Source organism: Sebastes fasciatus, chromosome 4, assembly GCF_043250625.1.
Source record: "Sebastes fasciatus isolate fSebFas1 chromosome 4, fSebFas1.pri, whole genome shotgun sequence".
Taxonomy (NCBI): domain Eukaryota; kingdom Metazoa; phylum Chordata; class Actinopteri; order Perciformes; family Sebastidae; genus Sebastes; species Sebastes fasciatus.
Genome location: NC_133798.1, coordinates 14612783 through 14638131, shown reverse-complemented (window position 1 = coordinate 14638131; position 25349 = coordinate 14612783). Strand labels below are relative to the sequence as shown.

Here is a 25349-nt window from a genome sequence, read left to right as displayed (position 1 = left end):
ATCACCTGAAACTAAGAATCGTGTTTTCGTTACTTTAGAATGAGCCCTTCATATCTACATAGCGAGCGGGTCTCACGGAGTCCACCATGTTGCTCCACCATGTTTATACAGTAGCCCAGAACAGACAAATCAAACACTGGCTCTAGAGAGAGCCTTTCGCATTTTTATATTACCCGGAAGCCACCATAGTTTTCCAAAACGCTTGTGAAACTGCGGTAACGTGAGCCGCAGAGTGTAAAACCGTGTTACCGCCTGCCGCCGTCTAACTTTCATGCTCCTAAAGTAGTGTTATTATGGTAAGGATGGCCTCTGAGCGAGGCAAACAGCGATAGCGCGGTTTTGCAGTTGGCGGCTCACGTTATCGCAGTCTTGGAAAGAGAGGAGTGAGCAGAGGGGTACTCATTTGGTTGCAATCTGCAACCACACCACTGCCGCCAAATCCTACACACTGTACCTTTAAGCCTCCCTCCCGAAAAAGCACAGTGTGCTCTAAATAGTCAGCGTTTTCTGGTCTTCTGCATCTGTGCTGTTGCCGTCTTTGCACTGCAGAAACCCCCATTTTTAAACAGGTTTTCCAGTCTATGTAAATTTTTATTTTTCAGGCCCAAACTAAGATACACTTCAGCGGTCTCAGATGTTAGAAAACTCCCTCCAGTCCAACTGGACTACACAGCTGTTTCACAGGCTCAGTAGAACTTCCCATGATATGTAAATGGATCTTTATTTGTAATATCAGTAGAGATCCGCTTTAATTAGTAAACAGTTACTGTTTAGACCGGTATTTGTGTACCGTACAGTAGGCCTATAGTGTTACCATTGTATCAGTCACAATTAATAGCCTTTCCCTTTAATTTTGATGCCTGACTTGTGTTTTATTTGAACCTGTGACTGACTGAATACATCTCACTATATTTCATTTAGCATTCCAGTAAATACAGACAGATGTAACGCTCTATAGTATCACAGTGTGTCTAGAGGAAACAAGCTGACTGCAGCAGCCTGCGGTCATCAGATGAACACTTTACAGCTCCCTGATTCCCTCCAATGCAAATGTGCAGCAAGATTAGCCAGCCTGTCTGCGCTAGATTGTGTTTTATGGCTCCAGATAGGCTGGCTGCAAGCTGCCATCTTCACCTGGATGTAATACGATGAGTCACAGTCAAATCTGACATTGGCATCAGTTTAGTAACAGACAGGAAAGCTTTAAGCCCAATTAGCCTGTTAAAAACTCACAACACTAAATATCGCTTGGCTAAACACCCCAGAAGCATGTAGTAACGAGACAGACTCAGCTGGCTTCTAGTCATTCATAAAGATAGCAGCAATGAGCCATAAGTACCACTAGATGCCTCCATTTGTTACTAGTGGTATGCTGCTCCTCCAACAGCTCACAGACTTACACTGAGACTTTAATTTCATTATTATGATCTTACTTATTTTGACAAATTTGGTAATTTTGATGCTGTTGTAATTCGATGCTGTTGTAATTCGATGTGTACTGTATCTTATTTACCCAAATTTTCTAGTAAGTAACCATTTTAAAATCCTGTTTCCTCTCCCTGCAAATTCAAGCACCACATTACAGTAGAATGGCTTGAGAAAAATGCAGTGTCAATGTGTAGCGCAGCGAGAGAAAATGAGGAAATGATGTAACAGTTCAGTGTAGCTGCTAGAGAACCAGACAGCTCAAGGCCGCTGAATATCAGCCTCTTTTCCTGTATCATTAATTAGGTTAGATGATGCTTTCACACTCACTGTTTACACTGTGTGACACTGACCTTGTGTGTGTGTACCTGTGTGTGCTTGTGTGTGTGTGTGTGTGTGTGTGTGTGTGTGAGGTCATTTTAAAAAGGGATGAGGAGGAGAAGATAAGGAAGGACAGAGAAGTTCATTTAGTTGATTGGAGCGGGGGAAGGCGAGGGTGTGTGGGAGAGATATATGGACGGAGAGGAGAGGACTCTGAAGTGGGTCATAAATAGTGAAGAAAGAAGGGAGGGAGAAAGAGACGAGGTGATATAGTTTAACAATGGACTTTAATCGTAATGGACTACATACTGATAATTTAAAAAGAGGTAATTTTAAAAATTTAAAATAAGAATTTGAAGGAGCTCAGTCCAGTTTTGGTATTTATTCTCTTGCCGAGAGTTAAATGAGAAGATCAATACCTCTCTCATGTCTGTACGGTAAATATGAAATGCCAACTATGGAGGACAGAACCTGCTAAAATAAAAAAATAAATGAATAAATAAATGACTCGATATATAAATAAATATATCATTAAATGTAGCAACAATAATACTGTAGTATGCACCCTGACCCCATGATGGCACATGTTGAGTTAGCCCTCTCATTTGCATAATGAGGCAGAAATGCATAAAGAAATGTAAAAAGAAATGTGTAAAGTAAAGAATACCGAAATAAATAAGTTTCGAGAAATAAATAAGGGGTGAAATGCAAAGAGAAAAATGTGCATAAATAAATAAATGCATATATACGTAAGTAAATACATACATTTAAAAATAAATATTAAATAAATAAATAAATGTAAAAATATTTCAATAAAAAATAAATGCATAAATAAATAAATAAATACATTTAAAAATTAATGAAAATACATGAATAAATAAAAGGGAAAACTAAACATAAGAATAATTAAATAAGGGAATTAATACAAATATGAATAAATAAAGAAGCAAATTAAAACAGAAATATCAATTTATGTCACAATTTATCAATTAATTAGTAGCTACATTTATTCTCAATATTACTTTTCCTACATTTAATTACATATCTATTTATTTATTTATGATTTTGGCAGATTCCATCCTCCGTAGCCGTTAGCCGTTTAGCTTAACTTACCTCAGCATGAAGACTGGGAACAGCTAGCCACTACCTGTCCACAGGTAGGGTTATCTGCCTACCAGCACCTCTAAAACTCACTTTTTTGTTTACGATATTTTCCAAAATGTCGAACGATGCCTTTCGGGTTACTCTGATTCCAGTGTGAGGGTACTTTTCTATTGTATTATGTTTTACCCCTGAGTAAATATTGAATTTTTAGTACTTGAGTTGTATTTTAATAAAGAACTTCTGTCTTTCTCCAGGCTGCAGTGTAGCAGGATGTTTTTTTGCTGTCTACCTCTTGTTGTTAGCAGTAATGACACAGTCTGTTTTGCCAGGTATGTGTGTCAACCAGTCTAATTGGTCAGGTTTTGTTCACTCAGTCTGTATTTATGTCTGTCTCAGTTTGTGGTCACTCACGGTTAAGGACTCTGCAGCTCGCCTCAGCTCTACGGAGCTTTTTAGCATCTTTCAGCTCATTGTTTTGGTTTTCCAGCCCAAAACATTCGTGTTTGGTTCACTCTTATCGTCCTCATCTGCCTTGTCTGTGCCATCATGGGGTCAACATTGTGGAACTTTTCAGAGAGCCAGATATTTCCCTCAGGAGTTCTTGGAGAGTGACGAGAGACTAGAAATAAGACTCCAAATGAATGCTAAAGTTGCTCTGCTGGATGTGAAACAGAGGCAACTCACTCTGTGTGTGTTGTAATCCGAGCTTCTCTGTGCTTTGCTGACATAGCCGAGCCGGCCGTGCGCGTTTGTAGTGCATGTTAGTGCATGTGAGCGTGCCCCACTGGCTAGCTCACGGCCGCTGCTCTGCACTGCTCTCTTACAGCGATTACAGCTGATGACTCCGTCCCGACTGACAGCATCGTCGGTTTCGTCGTCCGGTACCCCCTCAGGTAAACACTGTTAACTCTGTCAGCACTTTTGTGGTTGTTTTCAATGTTAGCGCTGTTAGCACCGTTTAGCTGCGGGATGCCGCCTCAGCCCTCGCCAAGTTGAGAGGCTTGCAGAGGCAATGGAAATGCTCCCGATCTTGCATTCAGCACATTTGAATGCTTTGTTTGCATCATAGTATACTATGTATACTGTAGTAATGTACACTAGTACAGCAGTGTAGAGTGTAATAATGTGCATAGGCTACCATTTGTTGTCTTTTTCTTACATTCAGATTTATTATACACAGGCTACATTGTAAACCTTACACAACATACTTTGGCATTGCTATATGGTCATGCCAATAAAGCCAATTTGAATTTGAAAAAAAAAATGGACGTAGTGTTTGTGCTCCCCAGTATTTATAGTGGCTGTTTTCTGCTACTCAGTTCAGAGAGCTGACAGGGAAAGGCTACCATATGGCAAGACAGGAAGGAGGAGAGAGAGAGAGAGAGAGAGAGAGAGAGAGAGAGAGAGCACAGCACACTGAAGGGGGGAGAGACAAGAAATGACAGGAGGTTGTAAGGAAAGAGAGAGAGAGAGAGGGAGCAAGAGAGGAGGAGGGAGCTGGGGGGGAGCGTAGGAAGCAGGAGGGACTGCCGCGAGAGGATAAGTAAGAGCAACGAGAGCATAGGGATGACAAAAACGATGGATAGCGGAAAAAGACCTGGGTGATGATGAGTGGGGGCTCATCATCAAGAGAAATAGGGTGAGAGGGTGAGAGGTGGGTGGCAGAGCCAACTTGGAAGCAGAGGAGGTGACAGTGTGTGTGTGGGGGGATGATGTGTTATGATCCGACTCCAACCTCCCCTACACACACACACCCACCCACACACACGCACACACACGCACACGTGTTGTCACTAAGGAGGACATACTTACTCTAAAAGATAAGGCTGGAGATATTCTATTATTTTCTTATTGTCCAAACCCATTCATTCTGACTGAAGACATAAATCTTTAAAACGAGTAATAATTATGATTTTTCTTTTCTTTTTTTTTTTAAAAAAAGCTAAAGAATTTCCTAGAACAGCTGAACACTGTAGTTTTTAGCCAACATTTCTCAAACAGAAGCAAATAGTACATTTGTTGGGGACTATTTTCAGCTGCGGATTAATACAAATGCGATGCTCTAATGAGTGTTTACGGCAGCAGAGCGGTGTACGTATGTAGGATTGACTCAAAATAAACTACAGTGCCCATGTTCATGGTAATGAAGAAACATGTCACCCAGTGCAGCAACGATCGAGGTCTGTGGCACAGAGGAATAAGATATATCAGGCTTTGGAGACACAATACTCGCCAGTATAGGACACATTTGCTGTTGGATTCGGCATTTTTATAGCATTTGTTGACAATAATTAAAATATTTAATATCACAAGCCTCATCCTTTAACGCTAAAACGTAATGGTTTATCATGTGGGAGCGATCTTTTGGAGGTGAGTCCCCGTAATGTGACTGTGTGAACAGATTTATGTGCCCACAATGTGATTAATACACACACACATGCACACACACACATCCCTCTCTCTCGCTCTCTCGCTCTACAGCTCCCTCGCTCGCTCTCTCACTGTCCCTCATTCTGGCTCTGTTGCCAAGGCTACCGTACAGCCTCTTGCTGCATATACCTAGACGAAGCTGCCGCCTGTGGATCTCTCTCTCTCCTCCAGGATACAAACAAAAGAAAAACCATCAGACTTTTGTATATTTCTCTTTCACACACACACACATTGGTAGATTCTGCCTGTCCTACCCTCACACACTGTCAGTCTGTCTCCTTCTTGCATGCAAACACACTCCTTCTTCCCCCAGACAGAGGAGCAGTAAAGGGATTGCCGTGGTTCTTGGTGTTTTGGCTCCTGGTCCTTTGGCTCAGAGGGAGCAGAGCGGCAGATGGCGATGTGAAGACGGGCTCAGCCAGGTAAGAGGACTTATCCTAACCAGACTTAAGGCTCTGGGTGAGTGACTGTTCCAGCCCTCCTCTGTCTCTCCCCTCTCTTTTCCCCCTCCGTGGCTGTGCGACATGAGGTGAATACCAATTTCTCAGCAAAAGCCCCCACGGTTCATATGGCTGCTGCGCTTTCCTGGCTGTGAAAAGGTAGGGATGTGTGATGGAGAATCTGTATGTACGTGTTTATTCTCTGATTATTAAAGCTGATCATTTGCCAACAGGTTGGTTCTTCGGTGCTGCTCTGACTGTGTGTTTTTCCTCTCTCCATCTATTATCATTCAAAGCTTGATTTCCTCTGTGTTGTATCATGTCTCTGTGACAATGTGGGAGTTACCAGAGAGAGATGCAACAGTCCACCTCCCTGGGTGATTCATTACTAATCCATCCAGCTCTGCACTGTGTGGTCGCTCTAGCTCACCGTAGCCATGTACGTGATATGAATGGTGTTTTGTCTTTAGCATGAATGACTGCCAGAGAAAGCCGTTCCTGCACTGGTGTTTTGATGCAGTATGCAATCATGTAACGCAATCCTTTGTCACCGGGAATCCAAATTTATCTCCAGCAGGCTGCAAATCAATTCGCTATGCAGCACATTTCAATTATTCATACAGTATAGCTGAGGCTGAATTGGAAGTTTATACACTTGTTAATGAAACTTCTCTTTGAAACGCCCCTGGAAGCTGCTGCAAGGGATTGTAGGAGTGTATGTAAACAATAGAGCTGATTGATTATCTGTCTCTGTGATATACAGGAGGATGCTGCAAGGCTTGCTGGGTATTTGATTCTAAGGTCATTGTGGGCTTATGTGTGTATTGATATCAAGATGTTATCTGTGTGAGTGTGTATGACAGAGAAAGGTTGATGAGGCAGGTTTTCTTGGGCCCTCGCGACTTTATCTCACGTTACCATCCCGTCATCACTTTCAGTAAGAGCTTCCTCTTACCTCGTCTCCCTGCCACATTCAGCACTTCAACAACACGCTCGATATTTTGATTCACCTGGAAATGATGAGATTTGTGGGAGAAAAGCAAAACAAATCCTGACCATTTATAAAAAAAAAATAGAAAAGCAGACATTGTTTTCCCAGACGGACACACTGGGAGCATCAGGAATGTCCATAAAAACACAAGCCAGCTGTCACCAAAGGAAAAAAATAAAGAAATAAACCAGATTAATTCCCCTTGTTGCTGATTGCAGGGAAAGAGCTTTAACACAGCTGTCAGCAGACAGTCCTTCCCGGTCCTGTGGTTCTGCCGAGGCTTATTGTATGGCTCCGTTCAGACTCAGCTGGATGTTGGGTGCTTTGAATGGACGGAGATCAATGGCAACGCTACACACATACTCTATTTGAAGACTGAGGGGGTGGTGTTTGTAAGGACCCAAAGACAGTAGACCTTCGGCGAGGAAATAGGTTGAATCAGTTGTCAGGTTTGACTTATTTGCCGTGAATCCACTTACCTTGGTTGTACATTATATTCAGCTTGAATGGTGGTGTTGGAGTTTGTTTATCATTAGACTGTCCAAGGTGTTTTATTGAAGTCAAACTGCTTCCCTCTGCTACATTATTCAGTTTGTTGCTGCAGCTTGGTTTTGTCGGTCACGCTCTCATTTTGTGTAATTTTTAATAACAACTTTATTGTGTGTTATGAGCTCCCCAACAATCAACAGGAACATTGTGTATAAACTAAAAAAAACAACAGCTTATTAGCATTTATAGGTATTACAGTAATAACAACTACCACCATTGTTCAAGCCCACAGAACTTTATCTTAAATTCTAGCGAGGACCTCCAAAGATACCAAATATGTGTGCCAAATGAGGCTCAATTTGTGAGAAATGTGTACAAAATGATGCACAAGACATCTAGAATATTTCCATTTAATGGGCGGTGTGGCCATAAAAACAAATGAGTCTTGGTTTGTTAAAGGGTTAAATGCAGGGCCATACTCACCACTGAGGACACAGAGGTCATGTCCTCAGTATTATTTCCTGTACTGGGGAACATTACATTTTATATTCAGATTTTCAGTATTATTTATGCTACTATATATAAATTATACGACCTCTATAAATAAAAACGTATTTAGTATTTACCTACCAGAATTCCTGGCAGTAAGAAAAGACTTTGACATGGCATGTTGGGAAATTAAATACAACGGTTAACCATTGAAAAAAATGTTTCTTAAAGAATTTGTGTCTTTATTTTTGGTGTCTGGTCAAAAGGTGTGAGGGTGGGACTCTTGACCTCAGTATTTCTAAAATAAATCCAAGCCCCAGCCTTGGTTAAATGTACCAAACAACTCACCAAGCTCAGCAGCCAGAGCGAGCGACAGAAAAAACAAAGATATTTACCTCAAAGAATCAAAGCAAAGAGAGGCAGAATTTTTTTTAGTTATTATTGTCACTGCTCTCCCAGTGCAGATGTATGTTTGTGTTTTTCATTTTTCATGCAGTGCGCCTGCCAAAGTGTGTGTGTGTGTGTGTGTGTGTGTGTGTGTGTGTGTGTGTGTGTGTGTGTGTGCTACAGTATGTTGGTTGCCACAGTTACCAAAACGCCAACCTCACTGCGTCATTGCCTCAGACAACCTTCACACACAAAAAAAGAGCTGCTTTTCCTCCCATTCATCCCTCCATCCACTCATCTACCTGTCTATCTATTGTTTAAAAAACGGAAGCACGCTCAACTTTCTCAGCTTATACAACACAATCTATGTGTGTGTGTGTGTTGTATGTGTGTGTACATTGTATGTATGCACGTTGCCATGACTACGGGCCGGGCTAACTGGCGTCATCACTTCAAAACCACCTTTGCAGCGAGCAAAGAGAGATAGAAAAGGACTCAAAGCAGCTCCCCTCTGTTCAACACCTGCACTCTCTCTCTCTCTCTCTCTCTAACACACACACACACACACACACACACACACACACACACACACACACACAGAGAGAGACATAGCTCCTGCTACTGGTGTGGTCTCATATTCCGCTGAGCTCACCTCATTCGTTCAACAGGGTCCAGTGGCACAGAAGGAGAGGAGGGGAGATGAGAGAGAGGAGAGGAGAAGGCTTGACTTCATGCATACTGATTCGACTGGAGCAATCTGAATGTATTTCTGAGGGTGTCTGCTCAGTCTGGCTCGAATCATCCCCGCCTCGTAGGGAGAGAGGGAGAGAGAGAGAGAGAGAGAGAGAGAAAGAAAGAAAGAGAGGGGGAGAAATATTGACAGTTTCTGTGTCACCTTACATCACCATCCTCCACTCATGAAACCACAGCTGGGAGCTGACAAGGGTGCTACTCTGATCCATCATTAGAAGATTCCCAACTTTGTCTCAGCGTGACCAGTTCAGTTTGAGTCACAAGGTGTCTCTTACTGTATAACATTTAGATACACGGTGTGTTTAAATGAGCTGTTTCATCTCTCTTTCCTTTATTTTTATGTAATGTTTGTCTTCTGTCTTTCAGATTTGACTCTGCCACACAATGGCTGACAACGGCTGGTTGCCACAGGATACAGGATTTAACTTGATCATGTGATCTGACTCCCTCCCCAGTTCCCTGCCATCTATCATAGGTGAGTCATGTGACAGGCTTTTTTTTCACATTCCAGTAAGCCAACTGGAAGGTCATTTTAATCTGCATTGTTGGTTGGTAGTCATTGATAAAAAAAACAACAACTAAAAACTTGTTCCAAACTCACTGGTGACAAATTTAGCCATGAGCAACACATTCAAATAACAGTGATATGTGCACAAACACCACACCACCACTCTCACGGGCCCCCGCGTTCACACATCCGCACGCACCACGTGGCGGTAATCAGCCAAATGTGCAAAACACCTTTATTAATGGTTGAAGGACAAAAGAGCAGGGCGGAAAAGGGCTTTGAATACACTGCTGACTGATACAGAGAGGCTGTATGTGTGTTTGTGTGTGTGTGTGTGTGTGTGTTGTCAGTAGATGATAATGCTCAGGACGGATGAGAGGGATGAGAGCCACTCTGTTGCCAAGGCGACGGACAGGGCTGTAAACACGCTACCCCTGACTCATCTCTCCACAATAGAGCCTCTCTCTCTCTCTCTCTCTCTCTCTCACACACACACACACACACACACACACACACACATTCACACAATAGAGTCCAATCTGAGGGAGACAAGAGGATCCGGAGATGAGAGCCACTCCAGGCTGCTTAGCTATACATCTCAATAGGCCTGTGGAATAAATGCAACTCTTTCTGTCATATACACGCTCATTTAAAAAAAAAAAAAATCAGACAAACACAGCTAGGACGCAACTGAACTGGAAATCAATGCGTAGTTTTGTTGAATTGTCGCCTGTGCACGTGTGTTATATTAGTAACAATAAGTAACAAAGACCAAAAGCATTGAAGTGTGATTGCTTGCGAATTTTAATTTTTAATTTTTAATTATCTTGAGACAGAAAAACTTTATTTTTTTAAGTTTGATGTCTGCATGCAAAATGTTGTTCACGCAGAGTGTCTTATAATCTAACACCGTGTCAGAGGTCTCAAAAACAGAAAACAACACATCTAACACTGGACTTTTTGTGCTGATAAGGGCTTAAAGGTGCTAAATTCGAAATTCAGAGCATATCTTTGATTGAAGGATTGCCTCTACATGGCTTTCAACACGGCGACGGCAGCTAACGCCGCAGCGTTAACAGTGCAAACAACAACAACAGTGCTGACAGAGCTAACCTGGAGGGGAACCGGAGTGTGGGCGCTACACTTCTATGACGACAACTTGGGTCAGGACGGCGTTATCAGCGGTAACCGCTGTATGAGCGCAGTGCAGAGCGGCGGCCCTTAGCTAGCCACGTGGTGCACACACACGGGACTTGCATGCACTAACATGCATTACTCCTCTATATCATTAGCAAATAGTTATTTGTTGCTATATTATTGCCTTGAATTTCAAATTTAGCACCTTTAAAGTAACAACTAAAGCACACACATTGTATTTATTTCCTTTAAACTGTCTTTTGGACATTCTTGGAGAACACACTTGAAATCTTTCAGTATTTTGTTTGAATTTTTAGATGGTATACATGGCAACACATAATAAAGTCAGAATCCAGCTGTAACAGGCTAATGGTCACAGAGAGAAGACATGTCAAATATCCTTCATTTTAACAGGGGGATCATGACCCGCCGGCTGAGCAGCTCCACCCGTTCCCACACCGAGGACTCCATCTTCCTGAGGCCCGAAGAGGACCCCGTCTGGCTCGATGAGCCCACAAAGTCTGATAAAATAGGCGATGGAGCCCCTAAAAAAGACGGGCTCCCACAATGCAAAGATGGGCCCACCGGGGGCCAAAGCCCGCAGGGAGAGGAAGTGTTTATGCGCAAGGTGTACTCGCTGGTGATTGAGATCCACTGCTGGGCTGCACTGTTTGCCGTCTCCCAAGTCACGGTATGTCATATCACTTGTTTGATTTTTTTACTCAAATGTCTGCTTTAAATTAGATTGAGATGACCTTCCTGCACAAGCTTTGGTTTTCAGTGATGCAGATCAGTATGAAAAATCCACCGTAGTGTAATTGCAACATTAGCAATGCAAATGACACTTGAGCACAAGGTATTCTATCAACTTGACCCGTATTTTTTTCACAATGATTTTCTTATCATATGCGTCATTACATATTCATATTCTCTAAAGTTCTTTTACTTGACAGTGTGCTTTATTAGGGCATTATTTCTGGGCAAGAATTCGATTCTTCTTTTCTATTCTTATCTCTGTCTCAGTTGACAGATGCAACATTACCATATGTAAAAAAATAAAAATAAATAAGAGCCTTTTAAACGCTGCCATGATTATGACACCAGACATCATGTGGTCAATTTACATATTTGTTATGCCTGCGTAATAGACCGTCTTCTTTTCTTTTCATCTGAGAGCAGCCACAGCGCTGCGTGATTACCAGAGCATGAATGACAGGAGAGTTCACAGTGACAGTCTGCCTCCCCTCCCTCTCTCCTCCCAGGGGTACTGGGTGTTTTTTGTGGTGGAAGGAAACGGACCTCTCTCTTCCATCTACAAAGCCCTGCAGGTCATCGACTTCTACCTTGGCTTCATCTTACCCTGCCACCCGATTTTTGGAGTGGACGTAAGTGTCGTGTCCTGGATCTAACCAGCTGTTTGTTTTGGATGGAGACTGTAGTAGTATTGACTGTGTCTAACTGCCTCTTCCCCTATCTTTCTCTCTCTGTACTGCCCAGTCCATGGTGTTGATGAGGGAGGTTGTGAACACCAAAGAGCACAACTGGATTGTTCATGGAACGGCAGGCATTGGTATTGCCATCTGTGTTATCATGGTACCCAAATCTTGTTTTTATGCTAAATTTCAAACATTTGGTAATTTCTGCTTGAATGTGAGGTTATGGTGGATGTTCCATCCATCCATTTTCTTCCACTTATCTGGGGTCGGGTCGCAGGGGCAGTAGGCTTAGTAGGGAATGGCAGATGTCCCTCTCCCCAGCAACGTTTTCCAGCTCTTCCTGGGGGACCCAGAGGCGTTCCCAGGCCAGACCAGATATATAATCTCTCCAGCGTGTTTTGGGTCTGTCCCGGGGCCTCTTACTAGTTGTCCATCTCCCGCTCTATTTTACATTCTCTCGTGAACAAGACCCCGAGATACTTAAACTCCCTCGCTTGGGGCAGGGACTCACTCCCTTCCCGGAGGGCGCAATCCATCGTTTTCCGGCAGAGAACCATGGCCTCAGACTTGGAGGTGCTGACTCTCATCCTGACCGCTTCACACTTGGCTGTAAACCGCCCCAGTGCGTGCTGCAGGTCACGGTCTAATGAAGCCAACAGAACCACATCATCTGCAAAGAGAGACACAATTCTGAGGTCCCCAAACCAGACACTCTCCTCCCCCCCGCTGCGCCTTGAGATCCTGTCCATGAAAATCACAAACAGGATCGGTGACAAGGGACAACCCTGAATGAGGCCGACACCCACCGAGTGGTGGATGTTGAAGTATTGCAATTTACCATCAAGGAACACGACTCTGAAAGAAAGAAGATTGACTGGATCTTTAATTTCTTCATTTGCAGATTGACTAGTTCTTTGCTTGATTGATGTGTTTATTGGCAGATAAATCGGATACACATTTCCTCCCACTCACCTCTTGCCAGGTCGTCCACATGGTGTGCAAGTGGCGTTACGGCACTGGCTTGTGGTCGTCAGGTACAGTGCCGCGGGACATCGGCGATCGGCGTCAGTCTGTGAGCCGCCAGCCCTCCTTTACCCTGTCAGAGTGGACGGACGCTCAGGAGGATCTACTGGACATGGACCCAGTGCCCCAGACGCCGGTCTTTGAGATGGGCATTGACAACAGGATGGATGGAGACGCCATCACCCTCACTGTCACACCAGTGGGGCTTCAGGAGAGGTTAGAGTTGAGCTGCAGGAGGGTATTTATGGAAATATGAGAAGCATTTGTATGATTCAATATGTGTCACACAGGAGGGGCTCCAACGTCTCCCTGACCTTGGACATGTGTTCGCCGGGCTGCACCGAGCCCTACGGCTACGGAGCCCAGCTCTCCCCCAGAGACCAGACGGCCAAGGAGTACCTCCGACAGGGAACGCACAGCCTGACCCCTGCCATGCTACACGAACGGGCCATGGATGACCAGAGCCTGCAGGCGGAGTTTTATGTGAGCAGCAGCAACAGCAGCTCACCCACCTACACGCTTTAGATTAACAGGGATGAACAGAGACTCACCGGAAAAAAAGACATACACTGACACACACACACACATAGACACAGGCACAAATGCACACACCCACACACACACCCAGCGGAGCTCTGCACACACCCGTAAGCTTTTCCACTGTGTGTTAGTGGGCGAAGGAAGGATAGATACAGGCATATTTGCATACAAAAACCCACAGAGGATTCCAGCGTCTGCTAGGCAGAAAGATGTGCGTTCAAGACCACACATGAGTTGTCCGTAGAGTTTCAATCATGTACAATTAGACAACACTTTAGTGTGAAGGACTTAATGTTGGATATTATTTTCTTAGTGTTGCTTAGTAGAAGGCATGCTTAGGACTTCCCCTCCATTTCTGCAAGGACTGATTGTTATTGCACCCATTGTTCTGTGTACCATCGGCAGGAAACTCCCATGAACTTTGTGGACCCTAAGGAGTACAACTACCCGGGGCTGGTGAGAAAGAACCGCTACAAAACCATCTTACCCAGTGAGTACTGCTGCAACAAGAGATCGTGCGGTTGTAAATTTTGTAAAAACTGCTTTTTTGTGCTGCTTCTCTTTAATAATTTCACATACTCATCAACTATTTAGCTCAGAAGTGTTTGTAAAAGGTCTTTCTCTGTGCAGCAGAATATTGATACTCACACTGAGATTCAGCACACAAAAAGACACAAACCAACTTGTAATAAAACCGAGCCGTGAGATGAGATGCAGTGTGTATGCATTCATATTATTTCCCATCTTCTTCTGCTGTCATCTTTTTGAACTACAACCCATCTGTCTCTCTTTCTCACATTAATCTCACACTGTCCACCTCCAGACACACACAGCAGAGTGATCTTGAAGTCACAGGATGAAGATGATTTCCTCCTTACTTACATCAATGCTAATTATCTCAAAGTAAGTGGAAATATGTGCATTTGTAGCCCCAGCACAGCTCTGTGATGCAGCAACTGTAACTTTATTCATTCTCCATGGATATGACCTTGCATTGTCAATGTGTGTCCTGCTAACGGTTAGTAGAAACAGATAATTGTATGTGACAAGACTGGGCATGTTTCTGTGTGTGTGTGTGTGTGTGTGTGTGTGCAGGGTTATGGGGATGAGGACTGTGCGTACATTGCCACACAGGGTCCCACCGTGAACACAGTTGGGGACTTCTGGAGGATGGTGTGGCAGGAGAGATGCCCAATCATAGTGATGATCACCAACCTGGAGGAGAAAAACGAGGTCAGGCCGGGCGGTGATGATGATGATGATGATGATGAGGATGGATGCATTAATGGATAAATGGACAGATAAGTTGGTAACAGGACAGTTAAAAAAATCCACCGGTAATGTCCATTGTGTTTTGCAGAAATGTGCGGAGTACTGGCCTGAGGACACTGTGACCCATGAGGGCATCCAGATCACCGTCGTCACGGTAACCCAGGAGGATGACTACAGTCTGAGGGTGTTTACTTTGAAGGTACGACACAGAAATGCTGTTAATATGTCACACAAAAAGGGTGAATATAGTGCACAACAATGCTGAAAACAAGTTGAGGGGTCAGTTCAAACGAATTGTAAAAATACTATTTGTGCATTTATCTCCAGCGGGATCCAGGTCATTTGATTTCTGATACTCACAGCATTGAAACGTTGCATTGAAAAGAAAACTAAGAGTCTATAGCCACACTAGCAGCTCTGTGAGGCTGTATGTAACATATCAGCTAACATGCTAAGAGTGACTATGCTAACATGCAGATGTTTAGCAGATACAATGTTTACTATGTTCACCATCTAGTCTAACATGTTAGCAAACTACCATGCTAATTAGCACTAAACACAAAGTTTAGCTGAGGCTGATGGGAATGTCATTAGTTTTGCAGGTATTTGGTCATAGACCAAAGTATTGGACAATTGAAATTTTGCCCAGACAAAAGGCGCTAGATGAAAAGTTCAGGGATCACCAAAGTTATTGTGATTCATCCTGAGGGGAACATGGATGTGTGTACCATGCTTCATGGCAATCCACCCAATAGTTATTGAGACATTTCACTCAAAACCACAAATGTGAACTTTATGGTTCATTATTCTGTATAATTCACAGCACTAACAGTGAACCATTTTCATTGGAACTTCTTTCTACCAAACATCTAGTATAAAAAATACTGACTTTCAGTGGTCATATCCATTGTATTAGTGTGGGAGTAAAAATCTCATAGATGGATATCTCAAAATCTGGACAAATAAATCCAATAAATTACTCTTACCTGCAGTATATCTGTTGACAACTGGCTGACTGTGTGTCGAAATTCTTTTTTCAGATGATTGTTCAGAGTAATATTAGACCATGTAATAAAAACATGAAGCACTGTAGTGTCGACTTGTCTGCCATCACATCAGATTGTGTTTCTGGGTTCTCAGCATGCCAGGCAAACACTACCCAAGTTTTCTTTTTTGCCAAAGTAAATGTTTTCATCAGCAGGGGCAGAGCAAGGAGGGCTTCTGGGGCTCCAGCCCTGAATGTTTTCTCAAAAGCCCCGAATCGTTTAGGTTTTAAAATACCTTCAACTCTGTGTCATTTCCCCTAAGTCTCTCTGACTGGACCAGCAAATGAATGGAGCAAAAGTTCTTTTACTGGAGAAATATAGCCATCTATGTCCGCTACGTCTTGACCTAATTCTGAGTATCGAAGGCCACATTTACTTGGCATTGTTGAGGATCCTTGATTTGCAATTAGAGCAGCCCAGATTATTATGGCATGAATTCAAATGTAGCAGATTTGTCATCTTAACATTCATTTCACTAACAAAGTTTTAGTAGTAATAGTTTATTACGTATTGAGATGGAGGGGATCAATGATGATGAATGGGGAATGGGTTAGGAAGGAGGATGAGGGATGAAGGGATGAAGGAATGAAGGGATGGTGGTCGAGGGATGAAGGGATGAGGGGATAGGGATGAAGGGTTGCAGGTGGGGCATGAGGGGAAGAGGTGTTGTAGAAGTATGGGTGGAGGAGAGCGGTGATGGACCGGTGTTGGCTGGAGGCGGAGGGAACCGGGGTTGTCGAGACTCTGAGTCTCTTCGTGAGCTCTGATGTTTGCAGAGCCCCCAGTGGTTCCTATAATCAAACGAGAGAGAAAGAAGGGTGAGAGAAAAGAAAAAAGGAAAAACTGGGTTTGGGGGGAGGAATGTGAAAGCTGAGTCAAGGGGAAGTGAATGGATCAGGTGTGTTTAAATACTTTAGCTGCGGAAATGGGATATGTATGAGGCGTGGTCTTTGTTCCATTCTGTGAACTCAACTCCAGCATAGTTTAACAAAAATAGCTTTCAAGATTAGTAATGCTGTTTACGCCAAATTCCTACCCTACCTATGTTATGTAACTTAAAAATAGTAACATCAGACAATTGTTTTCACTTTTTAGGTGGCACGAGTGGAAATTAGTCATCCCAAACATTCGTTGTGTTATGGTTTCAGAATGATGAAGACAGTTGGAGGTCAAATAGATACAAAATAGGACGTAGGCTCTACAGGAGGATATTTTTTTTCATCGGCAACTATCAAGTTATTCCCAAATGATGTACAGATATTTTACGTATTCTATTATCAAATGGAAAAATAGTGCATATAGCTGCCGTAAATGGGAAAAAATCTCCCTGGGGGAGGATGCCCTCGGACCCCCCTAGGTTTGGGCTGAGCCCCAGATATTTACAAAGTCTGGATCCGCCCTTGTTCATCAAACTAATCAACGTGCATACGGACTTACCACAGATGTGTGTGTTGGGCGGTGGTTTCGGCAGTTGTTCTCAACCCTTTTTGTGTAAATTGTTACACATTAGGTCACTGACCCCAATATCGCTTCAGGGACCTTCATCGGAAAAGATTTTGGTAGTTTTTGTTTTTGTGACCGTAACGTCACTCTTATGACTCTAACTCACATTGAGCTCACTTCTATAGTGAATTAAATAGTAAATAAACTATTCCCCATTTTTCTGGGGACCCCCTGGAACTCCGTCAAGGACCCCTGGGGGTCCCCGGACCCCTGGTTGAGAACCAATAGTTTATGCAACGTTCCTGATGTAGCTGCACTTTTCGGTTCCATTCATGCGCTCATGATGGGTCCATTATATCGAATTTGGGGTCATGGTGGCATTGACAGCAAACCAAACATGATAATTCAGTAAATGCAGCCTGTATCTGATTGCTAAGCTCCAGGGGATCATTATATAACTGTGCTCTACAAGTTAAAAGCTTGTTGTTTATTCAAGTTAAAAGCTTGTTGTTTATGTTGTTTATCTGTTGGATTAATGGTTATCGTCAGACTGACATTCAGGGAATAGATTTGATTATGTTACAGTTCAGGCAATAGAGGAATAGACTATGTAAGCTCATATTTTATAACCCTCACTGTTTTTTGCTGTCTTGCTCTGCGTTCATTGTTGTCGTAGCAACTAACACCAAGGTAACAATTTGGGTATGCATGCAGAGCTACAGGCTGATCAGAAATCATTCTCAGTGAGTCTGTCTCAAGTACATGTGTGCGCATCATGGACACATCCGTACTTTATGCCTGAATGCCCGTTTGTGTGTGTCTGTGTATGTGCCAGTGTGGGGGAGAGGAGCGTAGCCTGCGGCAGTACTGGTACACCTCGTGGCCTGATCAGAAGACCCCAGATAAGGCTCCACCTCTTCTGGAACTGGTGCAGGAAGTGGAAAGGGCCCGAGAGGAAGCCCCGCCCTCCAGTGGCCCTACAATTGTCCATTGCAGGTACAAAAGTAGCTTGTTTGTGATATATGGACAAATAAAGACTTAAACATGTGTTCAGGAAGCTGCGTCAAAAGGTCTTTAATAAACCCATGTTGATAATATACATACATAGGGAATATTGCCCAGTTTCATATTAGATGAACCCTTTTTACTGCTGTTTTTTTAACGACTTGGCATCAGAGCATTTGCCTTCTTCCAATCCTCCGCTGTCTGATTTCCCCAGGGAAGATTTAGCATTAATCAAATTTATGGGATCAGTGTTAATCAATACATTGATCCATCCATTTACTCCTGCGTCCTTCTAACTTTTTGTCCGCAGTGCTGGAATTGGTCGAACCGGCTGCTTCATCGCCACCTCCATCCTGTGCAAGCAGCTGAGGACCGAGGGTGTGGTTGACATCCTGAGAACCACCTGCCAGCTCCGTCTGGACAGGTGAGATATTCTTAGCCCTTATCCATGCTCATTGTGTCTATCTTTAGTTCTTGGCATCAAATCTCTGTTTGTTATGGGAAAAGAAAAGGGTTAGCGTATGTTTCTGTTGATCTGGTGGTTTCAAATCACGAGTTACAGTAAGTTGCTGCAAGCTCAAGTTTTAATTGTGAAAAAAAATTTAACTTCTGTGAAAATTTTGAGTTTATAGGACTATCAACCAGTGTGTTACACCACTTAAAGGGCCAGTGTGCAGCATTCCAGGGGGATCTATTAGTCAAAATGGAATATGATATTAATAAGTATGTTTTCTTTCATGTATAACCACCTGAAAATAATTTGTTTTGTGTTTTCGTTACCTTAGAATGAGCCGTTTTTATCTACATACGAAGCGGGTCCTCTCTTCATAGAGTCCACTATGTTGCATCGCCATGTATCTACAGTAGCCCAGAACGGACAAACCAAACACTGGCTCTAATGAGAGAGCCTTTTGCGTTTTTGCGGCAGCCACCGTAGTTCTCCTACACGCTTGGCACACGGGAGAAGTTTCAGTTGGTTGCAATCTGCAACCTCACCGCTAGATGTAATCAAATCACTGGCCCTTAAAGTCAATCACAGCCTTCTTGCAATATTCAGCGTAATTTAAATGTTTTTGCAATATGCAGCTTGATTGAAGTGTTTTTCTAGCCAAGTAAAGTGGTCATGAGGGCACCCTAGAAGTAAGTTAACCGGAGTATTCATGAGACAAATGTGGCCACAAAATATTTCTAACTCCAAAACACTTTAATAGATCTCTTTTTCACAATAGATATTGTAACTTGTCATAGCAGGAGAAGCACAGATGTAACTAATAACTAATTCCTTATGGCTCTATTCCATTTAAGTGTCCCAGTAAGCCATGCTAGATATTCTACATGCACAATAGCTTTGCTCTGACCCAGACATACCTGAGTAGAATACAGTCATTATTGGTGTTATAAGTTACACCTGTGTTTGACAAATCAAAATTCATAGTCTATTGTGATACATGTGCTGTTTGAGAAGGACAATTGGGATGAGAATGTGTTGTATATCCTTTGCTGGAGCTGCTAAATGGTGACACACTTTTACTTCAATAAGGTAAAAATTAAAGCTGGAATGAAAATATGGAGGCTACTTCAACACATGAGACATCAGTGAAGTTTCGAATAAGCAGCTTCAGTAATTACATGTACTGTATAGAAACAAAGAAATCCCTCTGTTATACAAACATGTAAAACTTGCTGTACCTAAACAAAAGTAGCCAAAGTACTCATATAGTCTATATTATTTTGTTCTCTGTTTCGAATTTCAATATCAAGAAATTCATTTTGAAATTTGGGTGAACTGCTCCTTACAGTAAGACAGGACCAACTACACAGCTCTGGGCTGCAGCAACAAACTATGTTAAAGGTACAGTGTGTAGGATCTGGCAGCATCTAGCAGCGATGTTGCAGATTGCAACCAACTGAAACTTCTTCTGTGTGCCAAGCGTGTAGGAGAACTACAGCGGCTGATGCAAAAACGTGAATGGCCCTATCTCAAGCCAGTGTTTGGTATGTCCGTTCTAGGCTAATGTAGAAACATGGCGGACTTTTTTTAAAGAGGTCCCGCTCTATATGTAGATATAAACGGCTCATTCTGAGGTAACGAAAACACAATTCTTATTTTCAGGTGATTTTACACTAAAGAAAACATACTTATTAATATTATATTCCATTTCTGCCAATAGATCCCCCTCAATGCTATACATTGGTCCTTTAAGACAAAAGAGACTCACAAGCAATTACAAGACATTGTACACATGGCTTTTGATGAATGCCATACCAAAGATCTATGTATGCATCTAAATGCTAACATCAGCATGCTAACATGCTCACAATGAAACACGCTGATGTTAAGCAGGCATAGGTTTAGCATGTTAGCATGCTAACATTTGCTAATTGATACTAAACACAACATAGAACTGAGGCTGATGGGAATGTGATTAGTTTTGCAGGTATAAACCAAAATTCTGGAGGAATTAAAATGTTGTGATGATCGTGCCAGAGGAAACGTTAAGGGTCAGCAAACTTATTATAATTATTTTTGAGGAGAACCAGCCCGTTCTCATTCCCAGGGTGTTAAATACCAAGGCTCTGTCACGGCGGTCGGCGTTCAGTACCGCCGCACACGGCACCCTTTAGCGCCGGTATAAAACGCACCGGCGTTCCATTAACTATAATGTAAACCCATCCGCGGCAGTAAACGCTCTGAGAAAGAATGCCGCGAGTGTGGTGACATAGTTTAAAGAGCGAAAGAGACACACCGGGTGGGCAGGAGGGGAGATGTATGGGTCCAACAAACACAAGGCTTTCATCCGGCAGACCGCTGTTCGTGTCCCGTGTTCACAACATTCAGTGTCATTTTCACTGAAGGCTAGTAGTTTTAAGCCCAACCATGTTGTTTTTTCCTAAACCTAACTAGATGGGTTTTGTTGCCGAATCCCAAAGTGACGCCAAGGGTAACTGTAGGGGTTTTGATGCCGAAAATAAAGTGACGCCAAACGGTGGTATGTGAGGAGTTGGGGTGAGAACGTGTTGGGAGAACACAAATGTCTTTACCAAATGTCATGGCAATTTTGCTCAAAACCACAAATGTCAACCTCTTGGTGGTGCTCGAGGATCACTACAGTCATTAGGATACATTGTCTGGGAATCATGAATGCCTGTACACAATTGTGTGCCAATGATGATGAAGATGAGATATTTCACTGGATAAGTGAATTTTTCTGCAGAATTATGTGGCAATCCATCCAATGGTTATTGATATTGTTATCGTTATCTCAGTCTGGACCAAAGTGCTGGACTGACTGACCAGCTATATTGTGCGTGTGTTTCTGTGTATGTTTCTCAGGGGCGGGATGATCCAGACGGGCGAGCAGTACCAGTTTGTTCATCACGTCCTCAGCCTGTATGAGAAGCAGCTGCCTCACGCTGCCGAGGAGTAGAGTGAGCGCTAACAGCCACACCCAGACCGAGACACACCACTGTACACTGTACCGCCTCTGGTGGTATGCACCACTGTACCTAGCATCATCTCAATCTCACCCTTTAACAAGTTCAAACCATGGTAATCTCTTCACCCAAGAAAGGCTCGCTCAGACAGGACTGAATGGTTGACATGAAAGCTTTGCTTACTGTATGTCTTTGAGCAGAACAAACATAGGGAGGAGGGATTGGAGATTGGAGCCCCCAAAAATCCTGATCAGACACTTTAGTGTCATCAATCCACGCAGTCCTGGAGAGTCGTAACAGTCAGGCCCTGAAATAATCCAAGCCCGCCCTCCTGACATCATTTCATTTGCACTGCTGAGGATTTTGTATCATGTTACTGTCATTCAAGGCCTCATTTAGTACTTAGCCCCCTCACATACTGTATGTACAGCTATCAAACAGTTAAACTGAAGTATGATCAGTTCACCTGCAGCGGTGTCAGTTTGCCGTAAAGAGGAAATTCAAGTTCAGTCTCCCAAAGTTAGAGTCAATAATAAGAGCCCTCTGCAGTATACTGTAAGTGCCAGCATAATTAAAATCTACAGAAATGATCAAATGCCAGCCAAATATTAAACACTATATAGATGTAAAAGTTCACATGAAATATAAGTGAACATCTTTCCTCATTGACTCTCACTGACTCTTACTTTTATTATAAAAAAAAAAAATCATTATAGAAGGCCTGTTTCAACTTTTTGATGCATTCAGGAGCCGCCTCATCTTCAGGTTGCATGGTGCTAAGTGTTCATTAAAGGCATGTGCAATGTTATGGAACATAGGAATGTATAACAATTAGGTTATTAATTAACTAATTAGGATTTCTGTGCAATCTACAGTATTACAGTTTTACCATGCTGCCTGTGCAGTCCTCATGGCCCCATGATGTTTACAGTAAACAACTCCAGCATTAAAGGCCACATAGACATACACTCGGAGGCGTCACAGAGCCGGCGACACTGAGGGGACAGAGGCCAGGAATAGACTCAGACCGTCGGAAAAATCAATGCAAAGCTGTGGAGAATCTGACATAGACACACAGGGAAGTGTAATGCGCAGGAAAGCAAAAAAGGTTGCATTAAGAAAATGCACCATGAATTGATGACGGATCATCACATACTGCTAATCTTCTTGTAAATGTCCCATTGCTATCATGATCGCCCTCAGAGTTACATGCTCTGTGATGTCTCCGCTTTCAACAGTAGCTTGAACACATCCGTGAAGTGAGAAGCCCATGATTGTTGTATAGACAGGCCAGGCCTAAATCTGTATGAAGCACAATAGACCAACTAAGGTTGTCTCTGATGTTCAGCCGTAAAAGTTTTTTTCTTTCCGTATTGTGTTTTGATTGTGTTGAGTTTAATGGATTGCATGTGCTGTATGGGACTCCATAGGTCCACAATCAAAGCGACGTGATTGGTTGTCCTGCTTTTTGTTGTGTAAAAGGGTTTTAAGCCTATTATATTGCTTGCTCTCGGCCAATGCTTTTGATACAGTTTGCTTTTGTGAAACCAACCAGAGATATTTTTAGAACATTTTGATACAATCCTTTCGAGTAGATGCCTTGTGTATATTTCTGTTTACACCATGATGGAATGTAGCTCATACTGTGGATCAAACCATCGGTTTATATTGCAAGATTTGACAGAACAAAAATGTGACAACTACCTAAGTTACCTTACAGTACAGAAAAATAAATAGATTATGTTCAGTCTTCAGTATTATTACTTTATGCCTTTAGGCTTTGCTTTAATATGCTTTGCTTTCTGTGTATGTTTTTATCGTTTTTTTCTTGGAGAATTTTACCTCAGACTGAGTTTTTTTACGCAGTCCCCTCTCGATTCCATCTGGGCCACTCTCAGTTGACAACATGAGAAATAATTGCTATGTGTATAAGGCAGCTAAAACAGTGAAGACAGTTTTCTATGTAACAAAAAATCACACTCAGACAACTTCTATCTATCAGATCAACAGTCATGAACATTATCAGAGGATGGAGTTATCTGTGTGGACTCGGACCAATTTATAAACATCTAATCAACTAGCAAATTAAACTGCCAAAATTACCTTTTACAGGAAAATAGGACTTGATAAGAAAAGCTACAATCTGTTGTCAGACGTTTGACATAATCCTCTGATAATGTCCAGTGTACTCGACTGAACAACTTTTGTTTTGAGTGCTAGTTTTCAATGCTTAAGGTCCTCCTCTGATGATCAAAACGGGGATGACGAAATAGCCAAACAGTAAGTCATACAACCAACCAGCAATCAGTATTCCTCTCCCCTGCTACAGTATCGCTTTAAGTTGTGAGTTTTTGCATCCAAATAAAGGTAGATTTTCATGAATCTGTGTTGCTGTCTCTCTTCACAATCACACAAAAACCTCCTTTTAAACCAAAGCTAATTACTCTGGCTCAAAATTAAAAATATAAAGGCTGTAATGAAAATATAGCTTTGAGATTTAAAGGTATGATTATGCCGAAGCTATGTTGGCTTTGTGTTGAGCTGAAGATGTGACCTTTACTGCACCTGCAAAAATTCTCAGTGTGAAGTTAGATATTTCTACCACTAGATGTCAGTATATACAATGTAATTACACACACTGCCAATAGCTTTTTCACCCTGCATTCATGTGCTTGCTCACTAACACATTGAGTTGGCAGAGCAACAGAACAAAGGCTTTCAATCAAACAAAAGAAAACAGACCTTTTTCACGGCCGACATTTTGACATGTCATAGCAGGAAAAGCACAGGTGTATTTAACGACATTAATGATGGTTGCATTCCATTTAAAGGTGCATGCTGGTTCACTGGAATAGCTGTTAATAATTAATAATAATTAATATTATCAATTTCCCCTGTACTTTTCCTACTATGACAAGTCAAAATGTCTGCTGTGAAAAAGGTCCATTCATGATACTGAATTCAAACATCTAACACCCACTTATAACAGCAGTTTTATTTAGGTTAGTAGCTACGAATGTGATACTGTGGATACAACAATGTTAATTTCTGTAAACCATATAAAAGATCAGAATATGTTTAAATTATATGAAATATTCATGATCTACAAACCAATAATACACCCACACACAGGTGTTTTCACTCATGTTCCCGGATCAGAGCTTTTCTCAGGGCTGTGTGAGCTGTACAGATTGTGCTTGATTGACATCCCACTCACTCTCCTGTTAGTTCCTCTATCATTCTGTTTAGTAGATTTGTGACATAATGTAAATCCCAGGAAAGCTGCACCCAACTTCCTCCTAATTAGAGGTCTAATCAGCCAGGGTAATTGAAAGCACCTGTGTGGGTGTGCAGGGCCATTAAATCATCATAAAACATGTCTGATGTGGCAACATCTGTGAGGAAACCAGACTTTGGGTTAACACGAAGGAACATATGATGCCTTCAAATGGGGTTGTGTTTACTGTATTCATGAGAAGAGTCCATATGAACGCCCCCCCTCTTGCAGTATTCATAACCTAGTAGGTGGAAAGTTTCTGAAAGCTCTGACTTTTCGACTTGTGATGTGTTTGTGGATGTTGTCAGAAATGGCGGAGGCCACGGAAGTTAATTTTTCGGTGCATAATAAGTTAATATATTATAATTTTAGTCGTATATTGTAATTCTTCGTAATTA

General features: G+C 42.4%; 1 protein-coding gene across 2 annotated transcripts; it reads left to right on the top strand.

Annotated features, from left to right (window-relative positions):
- Positions 1-5336: 5336 nt before the first annotated feature.
- ptpn5 (protein tyrosine phosphatase non-receptor type 5) lies at positions 5337-24056 on the top strand. 2 transcript variants are annotated; one of them, XM_074632204.1, is made up of 14 exons: positions 5337-5702; positions 9196-9304; positions 10889-11165; positions 11737-11859; positions 11972-12067; positions 12893-13149; positions 13224-13416; positions 13879-13963; positions 14297-14376; positions 14569-14706; positions 14834-14944; positions 18070-18230; positions 18550-18663; positions 21574-24056. In XM_074632204.1, exons 3-14 carry the CDS (start codon positions 10896-10898, stop codon positions 21665-21667), a joined length of 1722 nt encoding a protein of 573 aa, XP_074488305.1. In that variant the 5' UTR covers positions 5337-5702; positions 9196-9304; positions 10889-10895; the 3' UTR covers positions 21668-24056. The 2 variants fall into 2 exon arrangements, with proteins under 2 accessions (XP_074488305.1, XP_074488306.1); XM_074632205.1 differs by lacking the exon at positions 5337-5702 and adding an exon at positions 5709-5879.
- Positions 24057-25349: the final 1293 nt, after the last annotated feature.